This window comes from Egretta garzetta, unplaced genomic scaffold (assembly GCF_000687185.1).
Source record: "Egretta garzetta isolate BGI_Z169 unplaced genomic scaffold, ASM68718v1 scaffold264, whole genome shotgun sequence".
Classification (NCBI taxonomy): domain Eukaryota; kingdom Metazoa; phylum Chordata; class Aves; order Pelecaniformes; family Ardeidae; genus Egretta; species Egretta garzetta.
This window is the reverse complement of record NW_009259685.1, coordinates 2,523,891-2,551,598: the sequence shown is the minus strand read 5'-3', so window position 1 is coordinate 2,551,598 and position 27,708 is coordinate 2,523,891. Positions and strand designations below refer to the sequence as shown.

General features: G+C 38.3%; 1 protein-coding gene across 1 annotated transcript in view; it reads right to left on the bottom strand.

Moving 5' to 3' along the window:
- The window catches only part of COBL (cordon-bleu WH2 repeat protein), a 204,337-nt gene that overhangs the window by 45,162 nt on the left and 131,467 nt on the right, over positions 1–27,708 (bottom strand). Inside the window, 2 exon segments of the mRNA XM_035894139.1 lie at positions 625–763; positions 23,833–24,027. Coding sequence (XP_035750032.1) covers positions 625–763; positions 23,833–24,027 — 334 coding nt within the window.

Genomic DNA, 27,708 nt, shown 5'->3' with positions numbered 1-27,708 from the left:
GGCATTCCTTTGAGAGCACCAGTTCTTTTCTTATACTGATTCTGCAGAGCTTGATTTATAATAAAACTGAGGACTAAATTCAAAAGAAAAACTTCACTGAATATGGTCAGTTGATGTCAAACTGCTGGAGGACTACAGGAAAAGAAAATGTCTTCAGGCTTTAGGAACATGAGGAGATACTGAACCAGCTTGACTGTACCTCAGTTCTAGCAGAATGCCATGGCTTCAGATGCATTCAGTACTGCCTGGCCTATGTCCATTTACTAACATTTCCATTTACTATTTCCGTGTTTCCATTTACTGGCAAAACCACCATAACCTTAAAGGCATAGAATAGGCCCAGGGCTAGTGCTTTTGGATATCCAGCTTGTACCAAACATTCAAATCATCTGATCAGTATTATCTACCTTTTATTACCTTGTGGTACTCTGAATGGTGGCATTAAAAAAAAGAGGTAATACACAAACACTTATTTCCAGACTTTCATTCTGCAGAAAAATGCATTTTTTTCCCCAAGTTACAAAAGTTCCCGAACTCGCAGCATAACAGTGTTAAGGAAACTTTGAACAATGAGCACTGAAAGCACATGCAAGGGATTACTCAGGAAAAAAGAACACCTCTCACCCATTGTGCTCTTCCTCTTGTCTTCCCTCTCTTCTGTCCTGTTTGGCATGGCAGGAGTGGGCGGAGCAGATGCAGCTGGTGGAAGAGGGGCACGCCTCTTCTTTTTCTGCAAATCGTTTAGGGATGTTCCTTGTGAAATCTAGCAAAGTTGAAAAATAGGTACAGTAAACGATATGTCTTGTCAATGTTGTAAATTGTCAGTAACAAAAAAAAAAGTGATTGTCATATGACCTAATTTCTCAGCACAGAATATTTTTAATGAGTATTTATAGTGACAACAGGAGACGCAAAAGACAGATCAGAAGAGGTATAATAATATTGCTCTCAGAGAAGGAAAGGGACAAGAACTGCAGATGAAGGCCACAGCAGAAACACCAGCCTGGTAGAAATTTGGTGGTTTTGGTCAAGGGGAACCAGAGAGCCCAACACTCAGCAATGCACAGTATGACACTACGCGTGTTGTTAAGCTTGAGCCATAGCATGATCTTGTTTTTCCATTGGTTTCTGCAGAGCTTAAAGAATAAACTCTCTCTCTTTTCTTTGATTTTCCTCTCAAATTCTTGTTTAAGGACTTTGGAGGGAAGAATCAGAATTGAAAGTTTGCTTGCATGATGATATGAGATCATACTGTACGCTATTTATGTCTATTGGACTTCACAGACATACTTTTGAAGATCTGCAACACCTCGGCTTCCAATAATTGCAACATGCTGGTTGGCAAGCCGAGACTTCATTACTGTTTACACTGCTTTTAAAAATATGAAAAATTTTATTACAAGTGACTGGGTTTCACTGGGTTGCATAATATTTTCTGTAGCTTGTTGGAACTTAGTTCTATTTCCTTTTTCCGGAAAAATTAAAATAATAAAAACAAAAACATGTAGGAAAATCTGTTGAATTTTTGTATTTGAAAGGTACTGGCAACACTTGACAGAACTAGGCTTAGCTGAGGCAGAGGGTAAGGGGAGCTGCCCACACATGGCGTGCTGTTGGCAGTCCTCAGTCTTCACATGCATCACTTCATTGCTCTGTCCATCCTGATACTCCCCATAGCTGAAGATATCTAATATACAGAACTGCCCGGCGGTTTTCTAATATTTCAAAGGCCTCAACAATAATAATAATCTTTCCTTTAATCCAGAGAATTAATGAACCCTTAAAATACATTTGTTGTGGGAGATCTCATTAAACAAATAGTAGCTTCACTCTGCTCAAAGCTATTATCAGAGTTCAGAGGAAAGGCACTCATTTAGATGCACTGTCTGACTCTCAGAATAAATAACAAAACTCTGAGAATAAATGAATTTTGCAAGGAGTAGGACATGAACAGAGCCTCCTTCACTTAGCCCTCCTTTTAAAAGCACTCAGGAGGGTCTTAGGTTATAAACTACAAACATTTAGTTCCCACCTTTCAGGAGAACACTTTAGCCACTGTGCCACATGACATTTGGACACGCTCTACCCCTTCTTGGTGAACCTGCGTCCTGCATATGGAGAAATTTGCTAGTAACTGCACTGGACATAGAGCATGCTAACAAGGATGAGCTGCAGCTTTGTGGCAAACTGTTTCTATAAGATGGAGGGGACAGAGGGTGAGAAATAAAGGTGTCTTGGTCTTGTTTCCTACTGCCATGGATTATTTCCGCATTTTACATTAAATGTCCACTAGATACACTGCATGACTAAAGCCAGTGAAGCCAATCTAGATAAAGTTAGGCATAGTAAACAGGCGAGAATGTTAATAGTAAGTAGTGATTTTGCAGACTTCGATTTTGGAGACGAAACGTCACAGCATTTGAAAGATTAGACTTATACCCAGAAAAAAGCACCAGGCCAAACATTCAAGAATGGATAGAGAAGAATTTTAGAGCTCATTTGAAAAACTTTTGCCCAAAGTTACAGTGTTACCCCATATTAAGATGGAACACCTCTGCTGATGAAGAAAATGCCTGTCCGTGGTTAGGAACCGACTGAAGTTGAATCCCACCCCCCTTCCTCCACTCCAATTCTTATAGAACCAGAATGCCCAATATTGAGCGGAATGTGGGAAATGCTGTTTAGTGAAACAAACTCCACAGGCTTTGGTTTACAGAGGAAGAATTACATGGAGGACAGCTCCCTAATGCTGCGTTCTTCTCCATGTCTATCTATTTGGGGCAATTGGCAAATAGGCATCTGGAAAAAAAATCACATTCTTCTGCACTGCATTTTAAATAACTAAAGACACGGAAGCATTTAATACTGTACCTTGATTCTTCAGGAAACTACCTTACAAAAAAAGAGAAAATTATCAAAGTGGGGACTTGGATTAACCTGACTAGAAAATCTCCAAAATTCAGTAGCTATGGAGAACTTGAATGATCTGGGAGACAGGCAGCATCAGAACTTCCCCAACACTTTACAAGCACAAGCCATGACTTTTGCAGTTATTTAATGTCATTTTGCAGCTTCCACATTTGCTCCTGTTTCTCCAAACAGAAAGGTCATTTTACCCGAAGACAAAAAATGGATGGGCTGGTGATTTAAAAGGTAAGTCTAGGAAATCTTGAGAATCAAGACAGAAAGTAAGGAAACGTGTGTTTCCACTTGAAATGACAGTGATCACTAACCATCCTTCCCCAGGTACCAGATGACTGAAGGATGTTAGTTTGGTATAGTCAAATTCCTCAAAGATACATTACTGCTTTACTAAGAAGAAAGGATCCTTTACTAAGAAGACAGAAGCCAGCTAATCTTTTTCAGCTCTATGCATACTTATTTAGTTGAATCCTCTGAGGACAGATGTATGGATGAACATGCTGCTACAGCTAAAGAAAAGGCTAGAAAATAGCTAGTGCACAACTGCAATAATGCAAGTTTGGTCAAATACACACATAAAAATGCTTTTATTATACTGTCAGCTAAGCACAGTATTCTTCACAAACACCATAAAGAAGATGAAAAGCTTGTTTAAAGCCAGCCACACTACAATGTATATAAGAAGTGTCTAGTTCAAGAACAAGTCATAAAAATTGTTAAAAATAGTTCTTTAATGCCAACCTCAGTAAACATAGCTATGAGGCTAAACATAAATGGAAAAAACACAAAGAACATTCAGTTTCTTTCTTACAGTTGTATATACCAAAACAATAGAACTTGAAAATAATTAGTTATGGCTGGCTGCTTCTTTTATAAAGAAATCAAGCCGTAACAACATTATATGAAGTAATTTCCCATCCAAACTTTGTTACAGGAGCCCCTCTCTCACAGAGTATTTCCTAGGCCTAGCACTTGCGCTTCACCTATGTTGCATTTTTAACTAGAAGAAATTATTAGGTCAGCTTCTGTTATGCAACGAATACATAATTTTTAAAGATGTTAGTAGGAGTTCTTTGTCTCTAATTAATACCATCAACTGAGTTAGAGATGAATAAGGTGGACTAAAAGGACCGAAGTCTGACAAATAGCGTCACTTCTGTGCCCATATTGATGAGACCACATACGATGCAAAAAAAAATTTTCCATTAAACTCATGTCATGGCTCACATGCTGTTTGAAAAATACTTCCAACATTGCAGACAAAATATCTGAGGAATGTGCTGAATGTGTTTTCCTTCCGTGAGAGCTCAAAACCTTTATTAAATTTGAGGGCATTAGATAAGATTTTAGAATATATTTAGAGCATAACGACAACACCATGGGGAGGTTATGCGTTAAAATTGTGTGGAAAAGAATCCTACAAGGCTAATGCTTGAAATTTTCCGTCAGTAGCATCTGACAGTCATCTTACTTGCAAAAGGTCTATGGATACTGTAAGAGCGGACGTGTAAACTGAGTTTGAGTTTCCTCATGCCTAAGAGTCCAGTATTTTCTTTGGGTTAGGTTGCACTGAATATGAATTCATGAAAAATATTAATGGAGGCCTAATGAAACAAAAGCCACCACCACCAAAAATTCATCAAGCATTCACAGACAAGGAGGTTCTCAGACAAATTTCCAATGTGAGCTCTGCTCCTTTGCCTTGCCTGTCCTCAGCTTACAGGTCAGACACTGGTTTTGTATTTATCAACCCTTCCCTCTTAAGCTTTCTAACAGAAATATGTATCTATGAAAGTATTTATTAAGTCATCTGGCAAATGCCACCCTTCTTTTATTCACAGACCAAACTTGGTCTAAATTTACTGCAGGCTTACTGCTCCCAAAACTTAGCCTCCTGTAAGCCAGAAATTGTATCATTAATTTGTGCTTCTCTGTCCCTCCAGTGTCTACCGACATTTGCAACCCACCTGATGACACTGACTACGTATCTCAGTCATCGGAATCACTGCTTTGACCAAGAAGGAAATCTCACTCTGCTGTCTCTAAAACCAGATTAAAGGCTCTGCCACAGCATACTCTGAGAGCCACACGTACCCATGTCTGTTCTGTTAAGGAACAGAACATCTACGCTCTTGCCGTAGATGGTAGAGAAGAAGGGACAGGGCTTACTGCAACCTTAGAAAGTGCACATAGTGCATCCTTGTTAAAAACCAAAGTACTGTAATGTTGCAATTACTGCAGTTATATCTTGACTAACAAAGAACCTGGCAACTACCAAGGTGTTCCAAAATGGTGATATGGCCAGGTAAAACTAGAAGCCCAGCTGGATTTTGCAGGCTTGAGTGAAAAATATTGCATAACTTCTAGACTGTATGCTGAAAGGCCACTTTGGTGCCTTCTGGGAACTACTGCCTTTCAAGCAACACATTCTGCCTCATTTATTGAACAGCTGAGGGGACCCTGATGGGAACTACTGCCTTTCAAGCAACACATTCTGCCCATTTATTGAACAGCTGAGGGGGCTCTTCAAGGACTACTGTGTCAGGACACAGAGACCAGGAGAAAGAGTCATGTTTTCTTCCTTCTCCCAAGATTGATGCCTGGGGAGAAGAGTGGATATATGAGAGACAATGTACTTTCTGCAGGACTGAGAAAGAGCTTGGAAAAAAGCTGAGTGATCTCAGCTCAGAAGCACAACTAAGAACACAAGTAGGGAAGAACAACTTAAAAATTGCCAAGGACTTGCACACTAAAAGCGAACAGCACCTTCTTGAGTTACCTGGAACAGGTGTTCTCTGAACAATTGCAGGTATCTGTGTTGTACTTGGCATCCACACCTAATGGAGAAAGCCTGGACGACTGGCAGACAGATCTAAACAGTTCTAACTGTGCCTCAACAGAAAACCCCTCAGTGAATATAGTCAACATATGATTAAGATGTGGAAAAAAGAAAAAAAAGCGCCTGGTTCGCGTTTCAAAAGCCAAACCACTTTTCCCAATATTTTCATTAACATTACAAGAAACATTTGTCTTAGGGCAACAGATTTTTCCTTTTACTTTCGCTCCCATCATTTTGCCATAGAAAAGGATAAATGGAAACCTGAAAGCCTAACAATTTTCCAGGTTTGTTATTTAACAAAATCCTCCTTAAAGCAATTTTCTTCCTGCTCATAGCTACAGGTGACACACGTATTCTATCAGCAACAGGATTACGTCTGGAATGAGGATTGTTTTTAAGGGATGTCCCACGATGGTTTAGCATATACAAATAAAAAATTGTATAGCATATGATATAAAGTGTGTGAAGAAAGCTTATATACTCTCTTGCTTCCTTCTCCATTTTATGCAACATCACACATCAGGATCTTTTATTGTTTTATAGAATGCTTGTACTGTTGCGACTTCAGCCTAATTTGTGTACAAAATGTCTTGTTTGGGGAAACAGTAAGTGACTTTGTAGAAATTATTTTTAGAAGTCAATAAAAGGGATTGGAAAAAGAACACATGGATTCAACCACTATAATGTCCTGACTACAAACAGGTTTCCATCATCCAACACTGCCTAGACACACACTCTGATTTAAGCAAGCAAGATTCTGATACACCTGCTGGTGACGATATTGTGTGGGGTCAGACTGCCTATTGAATTACAAGCGTGTTTAAATAAGATCCACAGAAAAATTCAGAGCTAACGCGTAACTGAACAAACAACAGTATCACCCCAAACTGTGTGTGGGACCATCCCAACCCTCTTCCCTTCACAAAGAATTTTAAGAAATCTTGAAATAATTAAGAGCCATTTTACAAGTAGCTCTAGAAGTAAAAAGACACACATTTTATTAACCAGTTTTAACTTCTTGATACAACCATAACTGCACTGATGGTTCCATGGCACTGTGCAAAAGACAAGAGGTAGCTTGGTATGCAAGTAAGATTTATGGTTTGAGAGTTTTAAAAAATATTTTGCTATGATTTTGTACATAATTTAAAGCAGTTGAGAAGAAAATATTTTGATCCAAGAGGAGCCGTTCTAGGAAAATCAGAGAGATAAATCTCTCAGCTGCAGAAGAGAGACATAAATCTGTCCACTAAACTCGATGATATAAAAGCTCTTCTATCCAGCTGATTCTGCATTTTCACAGGGCAACAGATGCTTCAACATGCCTAGCACTAGAAACCACAAGAAGTCCCAATTGAACATTAATGTGTCTTAAACAACATTTACTCATATGTCTAATACTCCCTGGACAGGTCATACATTATTAGGCTTTTCACTGGCATACACTGACAAAGGAAAATTCAAGGAGCTCTCAGAGAAACTGGGCGGATGAGCAATTCACGAGGCTGACCGCTGTAAGTTGCGTTGTATTAAATTGTCTGTTCAGCACTGAGCTTCCCCACCTCATTTCCTTATTGGGTAGTACCCCATTTCATTTGATTAAAACCTGAATGTTTAATCCACAAGTACGTTGCAAATGGCATTCAAAGACAGCAGTGTGATGTTTCCCAAAAACACGTCCTTATGTTGCAGCATGCATTTGTGTGGCTTATTTAAAATGCTTACTAGTATCCCATGCAATGCAACAACACATTGCAAAAACAACCTACACAGAGACACTAAAAAATCTGGCACATGGAAACAGTTTTAAAGAGGATATTATTTGAAAAACTTGCAGTTTTGATAAAATGCACAGAAATAACTACAGTTTAGAAATAAGCAAGCAATTTCTCCGAGTTGAGTTCTGTACAGCTTGATTTTTTCCGTGTTGGATCTCACAAACCTGACAACAAAATGAATAACAATAATAAAAAAAACAAAAGGGGGATTCTTAAATAAGCCATGTGAAGTCAAGAAATGCACGCTGTGACAGCAAGACTGACATTTGGACCGACCAGACCCAACAGCTTGTGTTGCTCTGGACATGCTACTCTCATAGGGAACAAGTTTAGATGGGAGATTCCCAAGCTGCTGCAAACCTGAGTCCAAGCCAGCAACGTAACGCTAACTAACTCTTCCAGCAGGACAGCCACGTTCGTATCGTGACACAAGGCTGCTCTGTGTCAGGGTGCTCCCGCATGGCTTTGAAGCTTGGCAGCGCGCTTCCTCGCACGCTGTTGGCCCCACGCGGTGGCTGCACCCCAGCCATACTCATGGCCTCAGCTTCTCTGCTGCTTTGCTGCTGGAGGCATTCAGGCACTGAGTTGAGCGGGAAGTCTGGCTTATAACTGGGGTGCAAACTGCATTGCTCTTCTGAAAATACTCTTACCACTAATATTTTGATCAGATACCAGAAAATATTGTATCACTTTGCCTGTTTTTATGCTACTTAATTTCGAATGAATTTTTTCTCGCTATATAATTCTGGTATTAAACAGGGTTTTGTAAGGAAATTTAGTATTTGTTATCAATAACGAAGCTGTGATTGCAAAAACATCTCAGTCTCAGTAACGGACAAAAAACTTAGCGTTAGTGGATTTTACAGAAATTGCTATGCTTTTGTGCTATTTTATTCATAAAATGAAGAAGACGAAAGCCAAGGATGTCCTTGAATACTCAGCTGACTGGCGACAGAAAGCTAAATCAGTTGACACAAGAAAGCCATTACAAGGTGAAGGGGCAAGCTCATTTTTCCATCTGTTTTTATTGAACACACCCTTTGTGAAATGTCATGGTCAAGGGCAGTTAAAAATTAATGTCATTCTAATCTTCTTTAAACACTTTAACTTGTTCAGTTAAATGTGTCAGACAGGAAACTATCCACAAACAAATTTGAGATGTTAAATTACTAAGATAGCTGTGATTTCCTTCTTCTGCAAAATCTCATTACTAGCTGCAATATTATTTCCACTCAAGGAAGTCACTCTACAACACCAAATATTTTCACATGCATTGAAACATGTAGACTACACAAGTCTGCGGATGTTTGCTTTGGCAAAGAATTGAACTTCCTCCGTTTCTCTGAATACAATGTAATCCTCCTCATTTCTGTCTTCATTTAGGAGGGAAAAAAACAACAAACTCTCAAACACTTAAAAATCACATTTTTAAAACAATCACCAATCGATTTGCTACTAAGATTCATTTCTCCTCTAGAGAAGTTAAACAAAAAAGGCCAAAACCACTCCCAAATTTTCATTTAATATTTGTGTTTATCTTTTTAGTTAGAGCAATACAATTAATAGAACAAATGCACATTAATAAGAGTTTAAAATATGTAGTAGCACTGCAGCTCAGTATTTCTTCTGACAACTTTGTCAATGAGTTCGACATGATCAATGTCATCTCCTTGAATCATTGCCTTTGGGAAAGGCACTGGCATAAGGATATTATATATCAGCTTTTCTTCCTCAGTCTCACATCCAGGATTACAGGCTGTCTGACTGGTTGGCCTGCTTGCCTGTCCTTAAAAATCTATTTTTAAAACTTTATTTTGCAGCTTTGTCCAGTTTTCTGCCAAAAGGATGGGCTGTAGCCTAAAATCTGTTAGGGCTAGAAAATGTAAGCAATCACACAAACATTTGACCAGGAACAAGGAGAACCATACCCTTTCTACTGCTATTAAGCAACATACCTCCCTGGAGCTTAAGTTTTCCTCTAAACTTAGAATTTTCTTCTGTAGAGATAGCCAAGTTTAATTTCTAGTGCTTAGTGCTAAGTCTTAGGCAATCATCTCAGAAGGCTTCTCAGTTTAGAGGAAAACATACCTGACTGACTTCCAGTGTTCAGCCCCCTTATATCAGCCCTCTCCATCTGCAAGCACACAGAATGCCCAAGAAACCTGGTCTGAGAGATAAGTCAAGTGATGGTTTTCAGTTCCTTTCCAATTTCACAGAACCATATGGTTTGGGTAAGAAGGGACCTTTAAAGATCATCTAGTCCATGCCATCCCTTCCCACTGCCCCCTGCTAATTTCCACTCAAGTCTAGTCTCTTCCAGCACTTACAAAGGGCAGCCAGAAGCCCCTACTTCCACAATCTTCAGATCAAGAAGAAGGGGGAATAGCAAAGTGTCAATTAGGTGTATTACTGGGGACTGTACCGTAACATGGCTCTACATCAAGCTAACCCTCCACACCCCCCAAGATTAAGATTTTTATCACCCAAAATTACAAATAGGCTCTGCTGTGAAGATTTGTTAGAGAAACCCATCACGGCATTCTGCTTTCTATCCACACCTGGAAGTGTCAGTGACACAGAGCTAAGCAGGACTCAGGGGTTGTCTGTTGAGCTATGATACTCTGATTAAGATGAGCACACTGCAAACAAAATGAGGTGGCTATTTCTCCCAGTGACCAGCACCACTCATCCTCTGAAGAAGAGAAAAACTTCTGAAGTGGTATGCAGTCAGAGGAACTGGATTTGCATTCCCCTCTCCCCACTTCTATTACTTTGGGATATGACTGTGAATATAACTCAAATGAAAAATAGCTTGAAGTAGCAGAGAAGTTTTTACTAGATTATACTTGTGATATTTTTCCTTGCTTTCTTATTTGGCTAAACAATGACCAGCATGCAATGCTACTAAGCCATTAAATTTACAAAGCATGGATTTACTTGGTTAATTTTTCTATTATATAATTTTTTTACCTTTTTAATTTAGGATCTAAGAAAGGTGGAGTTACAAGCAAAATCTGAAAAGTGACACAAACCCAGTTTCTAAATTAAGCATGGTGTTGGGGTAATTTTTCATTGCTTACTGAATGCCAGTTCTTCAGAAGCCTCACTGCTTAAAATTATCTTTGTCTATTAACTTCCCCTAAATACCTTGCCTAATAATTACTTGACACATACTTTCTCTTTAATGAGAGTTAAAGCTTATGATGACATCAGCCTGTCCTATTTGCCTGTGACTTGCAAGCCAGATGAAGTTTACTTACTAAATGTTGCAACCCTGCCAAAATTCAGGGCTGCATAGAACAGTATGTTCGGGCCCTGATGTCTTGCCAGTTTTCAATGAAGTGCTTGACAGAGACCACATGTGGAAGTCAAGTGATACTATCATGATCTCACCAGATGGTAAGTTTTGGTATTATTCCCAAGGCAGGTAGTATAGTCTGTTCAGAAACAGTTGGCAGGTGATCCATGAACTCACAGCCAGAAGCAACTGGATTATTGCAAAAGATCAAGAACGTTATTGATGCTGGCGAAAAGACTATTCCAATAATTTTTCCTGCAAGTAATTCAAGGACTCAATTCTCAAGACATACGTTTTCTTGCAAAAAAATAAAAGGACCTATTTAACTAACTGCTATCTTAAATCAGAAGCCCTCCTGTCAAACAAATCTTGTATTCTTGTATGATTATTATGTGATGTATGTTAAACAGTGAAATAAAGACACTGCAAGCTCACCTTGCTTGGGTCCTTGTAACATAAGAAAGATCACCAGGTCACTCTTGACTTTGATGTCAATTCCGAGATTGTATCTACACAGGTTAGAGGCCAGGACTGGACTACTTTGCAGAGAACAACAGGAAAGCAGACCATGGAAGAATCTTATAAGATTTTGTGGATCACATTCTCCCATCCCTCTACAGTAACATCCTATCCAAGTCAAAGCGTGAAACACTCAGCACTTCACACAGTCCAGCTTTCAGTTAAAGCAGGCAGTCAATTTAAATCACTGTTGAACTGACATTACTACTATTTCCTGGACAAAGTTGCAAAAAAGTAACTATTTCTAAAAACATAATAAAGCCACACAGTGGACTCCTTTTATGAAGCAGAAGCTTTTTTCCCCAAGCTAAAGAAGTAATACTCTCCATTCAGAAAAAGACATTATTTTAAAGCAGACTAAAATTTCAAGTTCCTCTGGTGCAAAACCTATTAACTGACCATGAACTTTATCTGTGTAGAGATTCTCTAAGGGCCAGGGTAAAGGCAGTCTTACTTCCCCTTGCACTTCTGAGAGGCTGCACCTTCTGGCTAACACCAAAACCTCCTCTGAAATTCTACACTAACATCCTCGTTCCCACTGGCCAAACTTCAGAAAAAAATATAATCAACTGCACTTAATGGCTTCATGCCTGAGAAAGCTAAGGTTCCTTTTAATTAATTAATCACACTGGGACACCTCAGTCTATTTAAAATTATGGGACAAAAGAGTCAGAAAATAAGTACATTAATTAGAAATTTAAAAAAAAGGGGGGGATGACAAAAACCTCCTGGAAAATAAGTTGGTTGCCTAAAAAATAGTTGCCTAAAGTTATTAAAATGCTTTCTGAAATTTTATTTTTAAAATGGGATACATGCTGCTAGTAAATAGATGTGCAGCTCAACACCAAGTTGAGCATTAGGATCTCTAAAGAGGATGGGTGGCAACTTGGGCCAAAACTATGGAATTTCTCTAGATGTAGAGAGAAAAAAATTCTCTAATATATTAAAATGTAACATACCCTTAAGTGATACTCTTTTAAGATACTGAGAAAGTGGTCAATACAGTGCATATATCATCTAGCTGTATCCTTTGATAACTATTTTAAAAGAATTAACGTGTTTGATTAAGTGTGCATATACCAGAATTAATTTGTAGAGCTGTTTTTCTCATAAAAAGAGGTACAAATTATGCCCTTTCACTAGCAGCTTTTTTTGAGTCTTCCTAAATTTTATGCTTTACATGACAGCAAGATAAGCCTTCAGCCATCATTGCACTTTTGTCTCTTTTCTCTTAATTTGGGCCTGCATCATTTATCCAAACTAGAGTGTACGTGTCTAGCTAAATTAAGCATCCTGACTGCACAGCAAACATTATCTGATGTTCTGTCGGCTGGTTTCATGTTTGCCATCTGAGCATTGTTTGTCAGACATGAAAAGAACAAGTCATTCAGCTAACTGAATGTCATGTTTAAAGCTCTTCAGGGAAAAATGAACAAATCACTTTCAAATTGGAAATTAATTGTTCTGTGTTCTCATTTCTTAGTCATTTACTGCATTGTAGGGGTTTTTAAGGACCACAGACCTCTTACTACTCACTCCTGTTTCTACTAATTGGTTCTGGTACATCTTGATAATGGACTCTGCAATAGGATAGCATTAGCCAGGTTCAGCTCCAGTGGAAATATTAAATAGATAAAACTTTCAGGTTTATGACCCGTTACAGAGACCATTGTTTCTGTAAAACTTAATTTAGTGTGTCATCACAGAATTTCATGTCTGCGAAGGGCAACAGTTTGTACATGGCTCTTTCAACATGACGCAATTAACTAAAAGTCATTAAGAAAAGCGCCACCTTTATACACTCTTCTGCAAGAAATATTGCCCAATCCTTTGGGCAAAACTGGATAGATCCAGGAAAGCAGCACACTGTAGGAGATCAAATTGACTTGCTATCTGTTGAAAGGTAGAAATATCATCATTTTCTAAGCAAAACAACAGCCCCATCACTGCACAGGACAGAAGTGCCCCAACAATTCCTTCCTCAAAAGACTTGCCATCTAGAGAGTATTTGGCATGGACCTAGATCTGATATTGATTTCGGATAGAATGGGATCAGCTCTTTCATGCTGCTTTTTATTTGGTCAGTGAAAGGCACATGTCCAGTGGAGTTCACTGGACATCACCCATAGAGCTCCCAGCTACCTGTAGCTTCAGCTGCATACCTGCATCTCAGTATTTTGAGATGCAGCCCAGGGGGGATGCAAATATGACCCTCAGAGTCCGGTAGAGCTCTTTGATACTGAATGTACAGTATTAAATTGAAACATGTATACTAGCCAAGTTACTTTAGGGTTCATGCTGGAAAATTCTTATTGCTCATATGATTTACTGGCAAAACTTAGGGCCTCATCCTGCAAGTGCAAAGTTTTGCACTTCTGAGCACAAAACAGAAAGAGCGATGATTTGGAATAGCAAAGACAGCTGTTTCTGTTTTTAACGAGAGACACATTGCCTAGTTATCAAATTACCAGTGATAAGAAGACCTAGTGAAGTCATTGAGAATGCTGCCAGTGACTTTCCTGGAGTGGTATCAGATCATATGAGACAAGTATTTAGGTACGAATCTCTTCAGTATTCTCCAAAAATAGCTGTACTGGGTTAGATCAAGGGTTCTGCTCAGGCTTCTGTATCAGACTCTAGAAAGCACCTAGAGGACAGCAGAAGAAAAGGGAAGGTATGCTCGATACTACCTTCCCCCTTAATACTTCTGCAACCACCAACCATCTTCATGTCAGGGACTTCATCATGTGGTTTATATTTAAAAATTTGCAAAGGATTTATTGTCCTTGCAGCATTTGTTCAGTCTCCTCCTGAGCCCACGTAAAATTTTAGTGGCTATATCAACCCTTGGCAAGGAGTTCCACAGATCTACTGCTTGCATGAAGAACCACAGTATTAAGCTACTCCACACCTTTGATCACCCTTTATGCCCTTCCATGAGTCTCTTCTCATTCTGTAATACCCTTCTGAAACAAGGGGAACGCTACTGCAGTATTTAAGATGGCATAAGAAAGCTCACAGTACAGTGGCATAATAAAGTCCTCTTCTCTTCTAAAACGCTCTGCATCTGATTTGCTTTTTGATTGCTGTTGAGCTTTGAGCTGACTTTTTTCAAAGAAGTATGTCTTATGATCCTAAGATCTTCCTAACTGGTGACTGCCAGCTGGAACGCCAGTATTTTACAAGGTATTAGGGAAAATTAAGAGTGGTCTTTTCTCATGTATATCACTTCACCCTTATCTACACAGAATTTTACTTGCTTTTACCTACAAGTGCTGCCAGCACTCAATCGCGTAAGGTCTTTTAACAGTTGTTCTTCATACTCAGCCTTTGTCCCTACTATCTGGACAACTCAAGTACCAGCAACAAACTTTGCCATTTTACTGGTTTTTTTCAAGGTCACTTCTTAATATGATGAACATGGATCCTCAAGGATTCCAAAACTCTTGCAAAATTCCACCACTAGATGAGTGGATTTACTCCTGACCCACAATTCCTCTTGTCTTTACTGTCATTTATTTAAGAGTAACGTGACCTTCCTCCTTATGGAATGGAGACTTGGTTTCCTTAAGAAATCCCTGGTGAGGGACCTCGGTGGAAGCTCTGTGGGAACCCAGACAGACTGTAGCAGCCAGATCACACATAACCATCTGTTTGCTGAATGTGTCAAGAGCATTCTAAGAGAGTTGCAAGGTAGGGTTTCTGTTTTACTAAAGCTATATTTACCCTATTCATTATCTTCATAGAGATGCCAACTAATTTAATTATGTACTATACTTCTAGTAATTTTTCCAGTACATAAGCCACATTAGGAGGCTTATATTGTTGTTCATTTCCTTCATACATTGCAAACCCCAACTCTACTTCTAAGTTTTTTCTCTGAATTTCTTCAAGAAAATCCAAACCGTGGCATTGGTAGCATTCAGTGACGGTATTCAGTAATATTTTCTCTATTTCTTTGCTCCACACAGTAGAAAGAAATTTAATACAGATGCAATTATTTTATACAATCTTTTCCATTTCAGAGAGCACTGCAGTCTCCGGTGCATCATCTTGAAAATACTTTGCAGGGCAGCTGCTCAGACAAAGGAACTAGAGCGCACTCCTTAGACAAAGGCACTAAAGTGCATGCCTTACCTATGCTATTGGACAAGCTTGATGTTCTTTATCTGCCTATGTGGGCAACCTTAACCTACGAAAAATGTAAAACAAAGTTGAACTGCTTTACCGTCCTAGAAGAATAGTAGGCAATTCTCTGGCCAAAGAATAAGGCAGGGTTTATGTCAGTGTGGCAAAATAAACTATTTTTTATATGTCTACATGAGCAAAGGAAAAAGACCCTAGCTTATCCATAAACTCTCAACATCTATAGAAACACATAAATGAAGTAAATAAGTTTCTAAATAAAATTTCAGACAGAATGACTGGAATAAAAGCCCCAAGGAGAGATGGAGACTAAAAAACCAATGGAAAGTTTCATAGTTACCATACAGTATTTACAGCCTAGTACATCCAAAACAAGTGATCACTACATGAATTTGATGTGAAATACAGAGAAATAAATACAATCTCAATTTTTCATGGTTGTATCTATTAGTAATCTATTTGTATTAACACACAGAGATAGACTCAGCTACTCTCTGACCTTATCAAAATACTGCCTCATGCCAATTGTGTAAGAAGTTCCCAGCCTCTTGATCTGGCATCATACAGCAGTACAGTGTGCACACCAGCACCTAATTTCCAAACTCTAATGCAAAAACTAGGAAGAAAGCATGACTTAACAAGTTTTCTTAGCAGCTGTACTACCCCGCTATTGTCTCTAGAACTTTGGAAATTAGCATTACGTTTATGTTCAAATCATGAAGGAACTTCTCATACATTCTCAACTACCTGCTGACTACTTAAAAAAAACCCAAAAAGCTTATAAGCATGATTTTATGCTTATCTGATGTGAGCATAAAATTCTTCTTTTGTGCTTACACAACTCAGGCACCTGAACAGTACTGTGGAGAAAGAGCACCATTAATAAAGATTCAATATCCCTGCCCTCATCAAAAAAATGCTGTCGTGAGGCATCACACATTGCCTGAGTCCTAAGAAGTCTGTTACCAAAACTGGAGAAGATCATAACTAACACTCATTATATCCTCAGTTAATGAACAAAGACAAAGGAACTTTTAAAAATAACATGCACCATTCACATTTCAGGCCTTCCTCATACACAAAAAGAAAACCAAACCAAAACAAACTAAAAAGGTGTACAAACATAGTAATTAAATTCTTTCTAATCAACATTTTTTAAAAATTAAAAAGCCAGTCAAGTGTTCTCCCTCCCATTTTCAGAACAAATCTTGCTTTCGTGTCCTCAGGGAACTTACAAAAATCTGATAAGTGACGGAGAAGATGCAATATTTTGTAGAAGTAAAAGACACATTTTGAAAACCAGCTTTTTTCCTACAGCAGAAACTGATTCACTGCATCCTTCCTCAGAATGTGAAAAAAGTGTCTGTTATTCTCAAAGGAGATTTCTGGATGCTCCAGAGAAAAAAAAAAACAAAAACAACCAAAAAAACAAAGCAAAACAAAAATACATTCACAGAACACTCAAGGGAGAAAGGAAATGTGTCATAAGAGAAAGGTTGAGAAGACCTCACCCAGAAGACCTCTGAGTCAAAAGAAACCTCCCTTCCTCTCTGAAAGATGATAAAAAAAACATGCACTTGTATCTTGTTGACTTCTAGTAGACATTTCTGGCTTAGGTGTAACCTGTGAAAGGGAGATAACTAATCTGAGTCCATCCACCCTTTTGCTGAATTCTAGGCTCCTTATTAAAACAGAGTAGAAGTGTCAGATGGTCTCCTCCATGAAATGCTCATTACCTTTCACCTTATACGGAAGTACAGAAAAAAGTGTAAGGTAAAAGGGAAGAAAATACCCACAGCAGAAGGCTATTCTGCTGCAATATGAAAAATAAACAACCTCTCCCCCAAGTAGGACTATAATAATCTGTACAAAAGCAGGATCAACCAACTAGGTAAATCTAAAGCACTTTGAAACTCCTCTTGTGACACAGGACTCCGATCAGAGTGGAGTTTTCACAAAAATGAATTACAGCAGAATCATCAAAATAAGAGGTAGAATACAGTAAGTGGTGCTTATAGAGGTGATCAGAGCAGATGTTAATAAACCAGGTTTTTGACACCTGCCTACAATAAATCTCAGTTCTGTAGGTAGCCGTGGTAGGTGTTCTCATCCAATTGTGATACCTCTCTCCCTCAACTTCCTTACACCTGCAGTGCCTGCTGGTATCATGCCTCTGCCATAAAATGATGCTTCTGATAGTCCAAGAAAATTTGTGAGGGAAAAAGGCTGTCATCCGCACAAACACAGGTTCTTAAGCACTCAGATGTTTCTCAGAAGGAAAGCCAGCTGCAGGAGTAGTATCATTTGAAATACCAGATTTATCCAAAATACCCAGGGACAAAGTAGATTCCAGAGACTTTAACCCAGAGGGCACGCAGATAGAGGGCTCTACTGATGACACCTTTACTGACACAGCTGTGCGTACTAGGAACGTACCTTACTCTCCACTGTTCTACAGGACCTGTATTTGTTGCTTTAGGGCTTAATTTGCAGCCACAGGGAAATATGCCATTTTGAAAACCCGAGGAGAACAGCAGTAACACTGTGATTTCACACCAATTGAGATTATCCTTGCAGTTAGCTAACCACGAATCTGTGCCATTAGATTATGAAGAAGTAAGGTGGAAGAGAGGTAATCACTTTGTGCAAACATGCAAGAAAGATACCTGTGCAAAACCCCCCTGCTATGCTGGGGGGGCACTATTGGAAGAAATGCTCGTATTGCTCAGATTTTTATATTAACAACCTTAATTTAAACTCCTTTTGCAACAGAAGGTGGCATAGTGAAGAATAATATGATGTTAAAATCACAGTGGCCAGATACTGAGTTGCTGAGCAACCAGACATAGCTTCTGACATTGTAAAAGTTCAGAAAACGTCAAGCTACAAACTCAGCTTCCTAATTATGGACAGCTGAGCTAACCATTTCTAAAAATCTTAGCTACTCTTTTAAAACACATTTTGCTTCTACGGAAGATAATGAGTCACATTTCCAAGTGGCTTCCAGCTCCATGCCTGTAGCATACACATATACACATGGGAAATTTAAGAACTGCAAATTCAGGGATTGATCTGGAAATTTGGGTGAGTCCATGGTTCAATAACTCTTTGAACAAATTTAATATGTTAATTATGATTTCCACATAATTTTGTTCATACATTTCCTTTACTCCCTGTCCTTTATTTTTACTACTTGAACATTATTCTGTGGTTCCTGATGGCAGAATGAATTCCAGGTATGTTTTTACTATATGTTGTGCTCATTTGCAATGTCATTTAAAATATTTCAGGGTTGTCAGGACATTTCACTGAAGTATTTCCTCCTTTTGACAAACTATTAATATGCTCAGTCAACCAGAGGGGACTTAAGCTTTCAATCACTTATGCGTTCTATTTATATTGGTTTATATATAAGAGGACAGCGAATAGTACTGTAACACAAATTCTGTTGTGAAAAAGGCATCCCTACAGAAGGCATGAAAATGCTACTAAATGGCTAGGATGCCTAACCCAGTGTCCTGCCAGCTCCACAGCACTCCTGTTACCGATTACCAGCAGAATCAGAACTCTTTTAAGCGCAATATGCACTGGAACAGGGGAACATGCATTGCAGGAAGCTGCCGTCTCCAACATGAGTACAGAAACACTTGAAAATGAAAAAAATCCCAAAAACTAAAGAAGAAAAAAACCATGTAGTGGTCAGTATTAGAAATTATCAACTGAGATGGCAAAAATAATGTTTCCTCTGCATTTCCTTCTGTTTAATAAGATGTACAGCAAATAGTGAAAGTATCTTTTCTATATAAACTAGAAATCTAGCAAATTTTTAGTGTGAGTACCTTACTTTCTCCAGGAAAGATAGGAAAGTCTCATTTATATTTGTTCATGTTAAAATGATTCTCTTAAAAGCTGAACTTCTCATTTAGACATAAAATTGGTAAAAAATAAAACAGAGGTAGGGAGAAAGAAACCTGCCAGTAATGATCTGAGCAAGACTATTACTCTCTTAGGCTGCAATATTCCTTTTTATTCATATGAGTAAGTCTTTTTAATTACTAAGTTATTCTTAATATCAGCCTCGATAAAATGCTGGGTGGAAGTAGTCTGCTCTAAAGGTATGGCATTGACCAAGAATGGGGAGTCAACAACTGTCCTCAGCAATGCAAGTTTGAGACCTAAATGGAGAGGAGAGGAACGTAAGAAGCAGGGCAAACCCCACAGTATGCTACATACACTAGTTTGTTTACAGCAGCCTCCAGCAAACTATATAAACATGGAAATAAACCTGAAAACTGTGTTTTTTTATAGTGGTAGCTTCTGAAAGTATGAGGACAGTTCGTCACTAGTACTAAAAGTAACAATACGATTTTTATTTAAACCCACTGTCTTGCAATATTGCAACTAAGATTAAAATCTACAAAACCAATGTTAGAATCTTTTATTTGTTATATTGCCCTGCTCTTCTATTAGTACAGGAATTTAACTGGCTAGTAACAAATCTCAAATGCCTCCTGTTACATCTACATATTATATGAAAGTGCTTCTGTTCTGAAAATCGCAGCAGCTGAAACAGCACATGGCTCCTTTATCGCAGTCTACAAGTTGCATTTCTGGCTTTTGGAGTTGACATCAGAGCTATTACAGAGATGAAGGCACTGAAGAGCCCTCTTTTAATTCTGATGTTGTCTCCAAAGAGCCTCATGATTTCATTCTAAATAAACTACTTTTCATAGAAAAGTCTCTTACAGAAAGTCACTGAGGCCTTCTTTATCCCCCCTCACTCCAGTTTCTCCATACACACACACACACACAAAAAGAGCAATTATTCCCATAAACTAATTCACACAATACACTTGACCTCCAAAAGACTCAAACATTCAATTCTACAGTTCTTCCAAGAAATTACCCAAACACACTTATTTTTCTTTTAAAAAGAGGTCAATGAATAAACCTCTGAGGAGGTGTGTTTAGTTCTGTCAGACTTCACATGTGGCTTTTCTCTGTGTGCTCTATCTACAATGGTATACTCATACAGTTTTCTCAAATATTTTGTCTATATGGTGCATGGTTTTTTGCGTGGGGACTCAGTTTACCCTATGCCTGCCGAAAGATGGCCCAAATTCTGCTCACACATCATCTGAAGTGCTGTGACAGGGAACAGAGATTGGTTCAGTTTTTGGGGGGGTTCAGTTTTTGCTCACCCTCTACAGTGTTCTGCTCTGCTCTCTGGATGGTGTGCGCTCTGTGGTGCAACTGAAGAAAGGAGGGCACCTCCTTCTGCTAAAGCATCTAACCTTCTAGATTTCACACTGGAGGTGTTACCATACCCTGGTCTTTTGAAGAATATTTTTTCAACTGACTTCTCATTATTCTAAATAGCGTAACTTGGGAGATGTTTAAAAATACAGGGGGGAACTGTCCAGGGAAAAAATTTGTAGACTCCTTTCTTTGACTCTGCATTCATTTGGAAACTACTTAGTGCATGTTCAACACACTCTGAAACATTGCTCAATTGTGCTCTAAACAGAAATGAGGATTTTCTAGAGGAGATTTAAAACAATTATAGAGTGAACATTACCTCTAAACAGACATGGAAAACTAATGATGCTGCACTAAAAAGTAATTAAAGTTGCTGCAGGGGCCTTACCCTCAAGGAGGTAAATTACTGTAAGCCCCACAGAAACAAAAGCTGCAATATGGGAAAATTATATTGCAGTAATCCACCTATCCAGAAAAGTGAGTGGAGAAAATCTAAATCTTAAGCATAAATTAAAACTCCCCAGTCTTCATACATATGGAAATTTTTGACTGCAACCACTAGGCAGGGAGATGAGATAGATATTCCTAAAGCATCATCTATGCTGTAAAGAAATTTGAATGCCCTGGAGCTTAAAAATGAGTTAAAAATAACAGGCTTATGGGGTTGGAAAGTCAAACTACAGGTATTCGTAACAGCTACAGTATGTGCTTTTCTCCACAACTTTATAGAACCAGATAGTTAAAAAAGAAAACTTCTGAAAGTTCAGAATACCACCTTTTTCATTTTCTATTAATGTGCTACTGGAAATAAACATGTTCCCCTTTTGCAGGATCTTCCTGTTAGTAACAGTTGCACATAAATAAAGTTTTCTAAACAAACATCTTATCTTTTTATGGAAGGAAGTCCATTAATAAGGAATTGACGTCCTTCCCTGAAAAAAAAGATCAGTGCTAATTCTTTCCCATAAACTAAAGAAATAAACTTACACCCTGAGATTTTTTTACTCTATTTTCACAGCAAACTGGATAGCCTGCACGTAGATAAAATAGAACTGTTTGGGTTTTCTTATAAACAATATCCCTGTTGCTACCTTGCCACATAATACTGAATAATTAATCTCTCCCCTCGGTTTTTGATTGCTTCATTTCAACCGTACCCCACACATTCTTGTTTGAACTACAGGGCAGCCTGTGAGCAACTTTCAGAAGCTGTTTAATATTTTGACCTATGGAACCACTTTCAGAAAGATGTCCGTTACCCATGAAATGCAGCCAAAAAGAGCCCAGCAACTGTGCTCATAATCTACTGTGCTCTGCATTGGCTTTGTCAGCTACACAAGACATTTCTATTGCCCAAAATTAACTCTGTCACGGAAAATTCTCTGACGCAACCTTCATCTGTTTCCCTTCTTCAAAATAGCTTTTCCTTTAGACTAAGAGAATTTGAAGTTGACACTGTACTGTATTCTACTTGTGATAAATAAAATAAATATTTTTCTCCTAATGGCTTCAGAAATCCAGTGCTTTAATCTATTTGCAAGAATGCTGAAAATAGAAAAGTTAACTCATTTAAAGAGAGTTTAGATTATCAGCGGTTTCGTGCAATACAATTTAATATTTCAGTGCCACACTGCATGGAGATAAGCCTAAGAGAATGGCAGAATAATATAGTGTGTGATTACCACACCTGTATAAACTTAAGAGTTATAATGACACAATATTTTTGTATGAAAAGAGCTATTTATCTTAAACACATTAAATGTTTAACTCTGGGAGACACAAGAAACCTCCTCAAAATATTTACAGTAGGAACTTCAAAAGGAATTTTTAAAAAAATAAGTGCACCAAACATTGCATGAAAACGTTGTTTCTCTTCAGCTGTGTCTATAAATGAATGCTGTTTCAAGGGCACCTATTCCAATTTTGAAAGATGAAGCACCACTATGTTCCAGCAATCACACTTTTAGATATCCTAAAAATGGGAAAATAAGATTCCACAATCCTTTACCAAAAGTGTGCATCAGCGTTGCTTACACAATGTTTCACTGCAGAAGGCACTTAACGTGTGTCTTAATGCAGAGAAATAAAAGAGTGACAGGGAGTGAGACTGAGCACTAGAATCCACCTCCTCCCCTATACTGAACTCTGAGACTCCTTCCTGACTCCATTTTGCACGAACACAATTTGCTTTCCAAAAATCAGTCTGCTGAGGTGACAAGCCCTAAGCAGTTAGAGTCAGTCCACATTACACAACTTTGAAGGTATTTGTTCCTTGCATTCTTATTTGGCATCCATATATAGCTTTACATGCTGACTTTTACAGTTTACATTTAGAATGTAATACTTTTTTATTGGTGGTGGAACCAGAAGTCTTATTGTGCTTGCGCATGTTTAGTAACATACATACCTGAATGTCACTATAAAAACAAGAACATTTTCTTTTCCCTTAACTCTACTCTTTTCAAAGGGTTAGGTCCTCAGAAAGGTTTCCCCCCGTTTCTGTTTAATACTCGATAACTGTATTGCGGAACAGTGACCTTTTTTAAAAGCAAAAACAGAGCACTGCTTTAAAAGGTCACATGGCACAACACAGAAAGCTGAGCAGATCTTGTGGTATCCCACAGCAGCACTGGAAATAGGGATGCAGGCGACAGCCTGACAGGTATCTGGGCAAAACAGCACGCTGAAGATTTTCGCAGTCACTAGAACTGTCACCCATTTTCCAGGACTTCTCTGGACAATAAGGATACCCAGTCACCCTATATAATTTCCAGCTTTTCTGTCTCACTTTTTCTTCTCTCTCCTTCTTTTAGAGTAATGCCTCAAAAAACTTTTCTGATTTAGAAAGATTCTTGACATGTGAGAAAGGTAGGGGCAGTCTCAAGAAAGCTCAGTAAGCATGTACAAAACTCCAAGACTTCTGATAGTTTTCATTTCTAAGATCAAGAGTTTTGCTGAGCTGTAGTTCATGGCTTAGCCAAAATATCTGTGAATGACTTCAGCTCCAATGAATGAACTGATGGTAGCCAGCACATCAAGCAAAGAAGCCCATTCTGTGCTGTGACCGTTACCTGTGCTGCTGTCTTTTCTTGTCCACTCATCTCCACATTCTGCAATGCAGGTGTCACAACTGGTGGAGGAGGTGCTCTGCGCTTTTTCACTTCTGGGTTTGCTGTCATTCCTGAGATGTTACCAAGGGACAGTGATGGACCCAGGCTACTGGAACGAGAATTCACCGAAGGGGAATTCGGTGCTGTGGAGAAACCCTGTAAATGGATTAACATCTTGGATTAACATTACTTTTTAAAAACAATGGGAAAGAAAGAAAGAAGAAAAACAATACACATCTGGCTACCTTTTAAACAATGATATGAATAATCCTGTATGTTCCTCTGCCAAACTTGCTGAATTGCAAACTGTAACTTTTGGACACTTCTAAAGGTCAACTGGAACAAAGCTTACAGGCAGTATTAATAACTGAGGAGGCACAATGAGCATGATGAGCAGATCGAGGCCTTAATACATTTTTATATTAATATACAAACAGAAATATATGCAGTCATATAGTAGTAAATCTACAAACAGGAAACATGATTGCTTGAAAAAGTGCATCTTTAGTTTAGTTTTGACACTTAAATTCAACATAATTAGTTTTTTGAATCTGCTAATAAGGATCTTGCAAATACTTTTCCCTCAAAACCTGTGAGTCACCTTCTGCTATTCTTAATTAAGAGAAGCTTCCATATTAAAATGAAGATTTTACTTTTTAATTAAGTTATGAGATGGTCACTTCTTCTTAGAAATGGCTTCTGTGAAATCACTGCTGATACCAATCCACCATGAGCTGGAGCAGGATACCTATTCTGGAAGCACAGGCTGATGACCATGGTTGATAATGCTGTTCTTATCACAACAGAACACACTACCACACTAGCAAAACTCACCCACTGAGGACGTAAAGATCTCAGCAGCATTTTGCCCGTGTCCACAGAATACATACTGGCAGGAAACCAAAAGCCACCACAAATCCAATCAAATTCTAAATAAGAGAGGTAGTTCTTTGAATCTAAGCTCTGGAAAGTGCTAGAAAATGCTTTTCCTCAATTGTATGGCTGCCTCATCATTGTGGTAGATACCTGGGTTTCTGTAGGAGTGTAGTTCGCAGTGAATTTGACTCGTGACATAGCATGATAACTTCTTTCCAAAAATGCCAAAAGCAATCTTAGTTTAAAATTAAAAACATGGGACAGCAAGCTCAAAAAGACAATTAACTTAATTTTAGGACTGTTGAGGAAGCACTGATGAAGCGTAAAGAGCTAAAAAAATACAGCAATGCAAAGAGATGTATGTAATACAGGTTCCTGACTGCCTGGCAAAGTTCAATGTTCTATAGATGCCTGTGAAAGCAACTGAAAATGCCAAATGCAGATAGCAAACTGATTTGTGTCTTGTCCTGCATTGATGTTGCATGTGATAACAATCATGATCTGACTTAAAACTATCAGCTGGATGCTTTTGTTAACTTTTATGTTGCACACTGCACAGCAGATTTCATCTTGGAATAGCATATTTAGCACAAACAGGACATGTCACCAGTCTTCTCCGACTGACAAGAGTCTTACTGAAGGATTAAAGCAGTATTTGACACATCTTATTCATCGCCAATTTCTCCGAACTGAATAGCATCAATAGCTTCTTCACCTTTCTAGCAAATGAAGAAAAAAGCTCAAAGTGGAAGGTGGGGTTTAAAAGATTGGGTCTAATCCTACAAAGAAATATACTCTTTTCTTGGCCCTACATCTTGGGCAGTGGAAAAAATAACAATCTCATCTGTAACCTACAACTTCTAAGTCATTCTCAGTGCATATTGTCCCTGGTTCTATCAAATAAAGTTTGTTTACTCCTAAAGAAACGACACGGTTCACAGGATGAAATACAAAGTAGTCTCCTCTTTTCACACACTTCTAAAATGACTGAACAAAATAATTGTAAAGTGTATTCTACAGGGATGTTTGTGACTGTTTTAATTCTTTGATTTTCCTTGCTGGATAAAAAGGGTGAGAAATTTTGTTAAGAGATTTAAAGATGTATACAAATAATAATACCTCCCTAAGACTTCCCTCCCAGCGTTACAAATGCAGGGTACCGGTAAAAGGATAGGATGTATCCAGTTTTAAATTAATGTCCTATTCAATTCTACTTCAAGGTCTTGCGGTTGAAGAACTACCAAAATCCTTTTCCAGGCAACAGATCACCGTGAAGGAATACAGTGTTGAACAACTACACATTTTAAAGCTTTTTTTGTTTTAAAGCTTGGATTTCCTAACAGAAGAGACAGGAAAAAAAATGTAATACAGGACACTACAAATAGTTTATAATAAAAATACTTTAATGAAAAAAAAAACCAACCCAAACCTTGGAAATTCATATATATTTTATTTTTCAAGTCCAACCTTTATATCAAGCCCATTATTTACTGAGTGAGCATTTCAGAATGCTCATGTTAAGACTCTTCCCTTAAAATAAAACTTGCTACGGCTTCCAGGGGAATGGAATGAGGACAACTTCAAAGTAGTTTTGAAAGCCCCATTATTCAGCAATGAGAGCTTTGTCTAACTGGAGGCAGCCCTTCAAGCTCTCCCATGTGTGTAGTCCTTTTCATTAGCTTTAAGAGGAAAAAAAAAACAAAACAAACCAACATTGGACGCAAACCACTGACACAAGTGTTTTTGGCATGACTCGTCTTCTGCTGTAAACCTAATCTAGAGAGACAACGCCTTACCCAGCTTTTATATTTTATGTTGTGTTACATGCAGTGCAGCTTCTTTCCAAATCACTGGATTTTGGAGGTTTTGTTTTCAGGCAGGTTAGCAAGGCAGCTCTTAAGAGCACACAACATCAATTAAACAAACTTGCAGAGACCTGATACGTACATGCTATTTACCCAAACCATTTCTTATTTCTTATTGTTTTAATTTGTTATCAGTGGATCAATTTCAGTAGAACTACTCAAATTACAGCAGCGTGAGAGGAAAGCCAAGCTCAAGTATCGCAGTCAATGTAGCTGGCTAAAAAAGTCAGCCCTTATCCTCTGTTTCACTTGACAAACAGGTTAAGATGAATGCTCTGGTCAGAATCAAAATCAGTTTCTACAATCTGTGTGTTCTGTAACTGCATTGCAAAAAAAAAAAAAAAAGAAAAAAGTAAAAGAAGGGAAAAAAAGAAAAAAAAAGAAAAATCACGTCAGAAAATAAAATTCATGGCAATGAGTTTTATAGAGAGCTTTTAAAAATGTCTCCGAACTTGTAAAATCATAGTCTTTTGTACACCACTAGTGTTAGAGCACTTTGCTACCAGTTCAAACAATTAAGCAATGCAAACTAGCAAGAAAAAAGAAAGTTTCCTCTTCCCTCCCCGCAGAATTAAGCTAAAGCAAACCCAGCATGAATACAGATACACCAGCAGTCAAATTAAGTCAAGTTAGTCTCTAGTCGAGCAACAGCCTTGGAACATGTACTGAACCATAACCATGGACTAAAGTCCATTTCAATTCCATGACGATGATATTGGAAGGAAGGCTAGAAACAGCTGCAGAACCTACATATGGTGCCATCAGGTTTCATGGATCCATTGTTTCATGTTACACTTGCCAGCTAGGTTTTTTTTCTCTCACTGAACTTCTGAAACCTAAGGAACTTTCTTTTTCTCTAATGTCCAAGATGTGTTCTTTGGGGTTAAGCAGTTTAATTTTAGGATTTTTTCCCACCAGTTCTTCTAGTTGAAATTTAGCTTTCAAAGACTTTTTGGAAGGGTAAAGAGGGGCTGTTAAAAACACAGAAGTTTGAAGGCTCAGAGTAACCTGGTGACTTAAGCACACCAGTCCCATTTTCAAAAGACACTGAGAAGTCAACTTTCTGCCAGACTACCAAAGTCCATAGCCTGCTGAA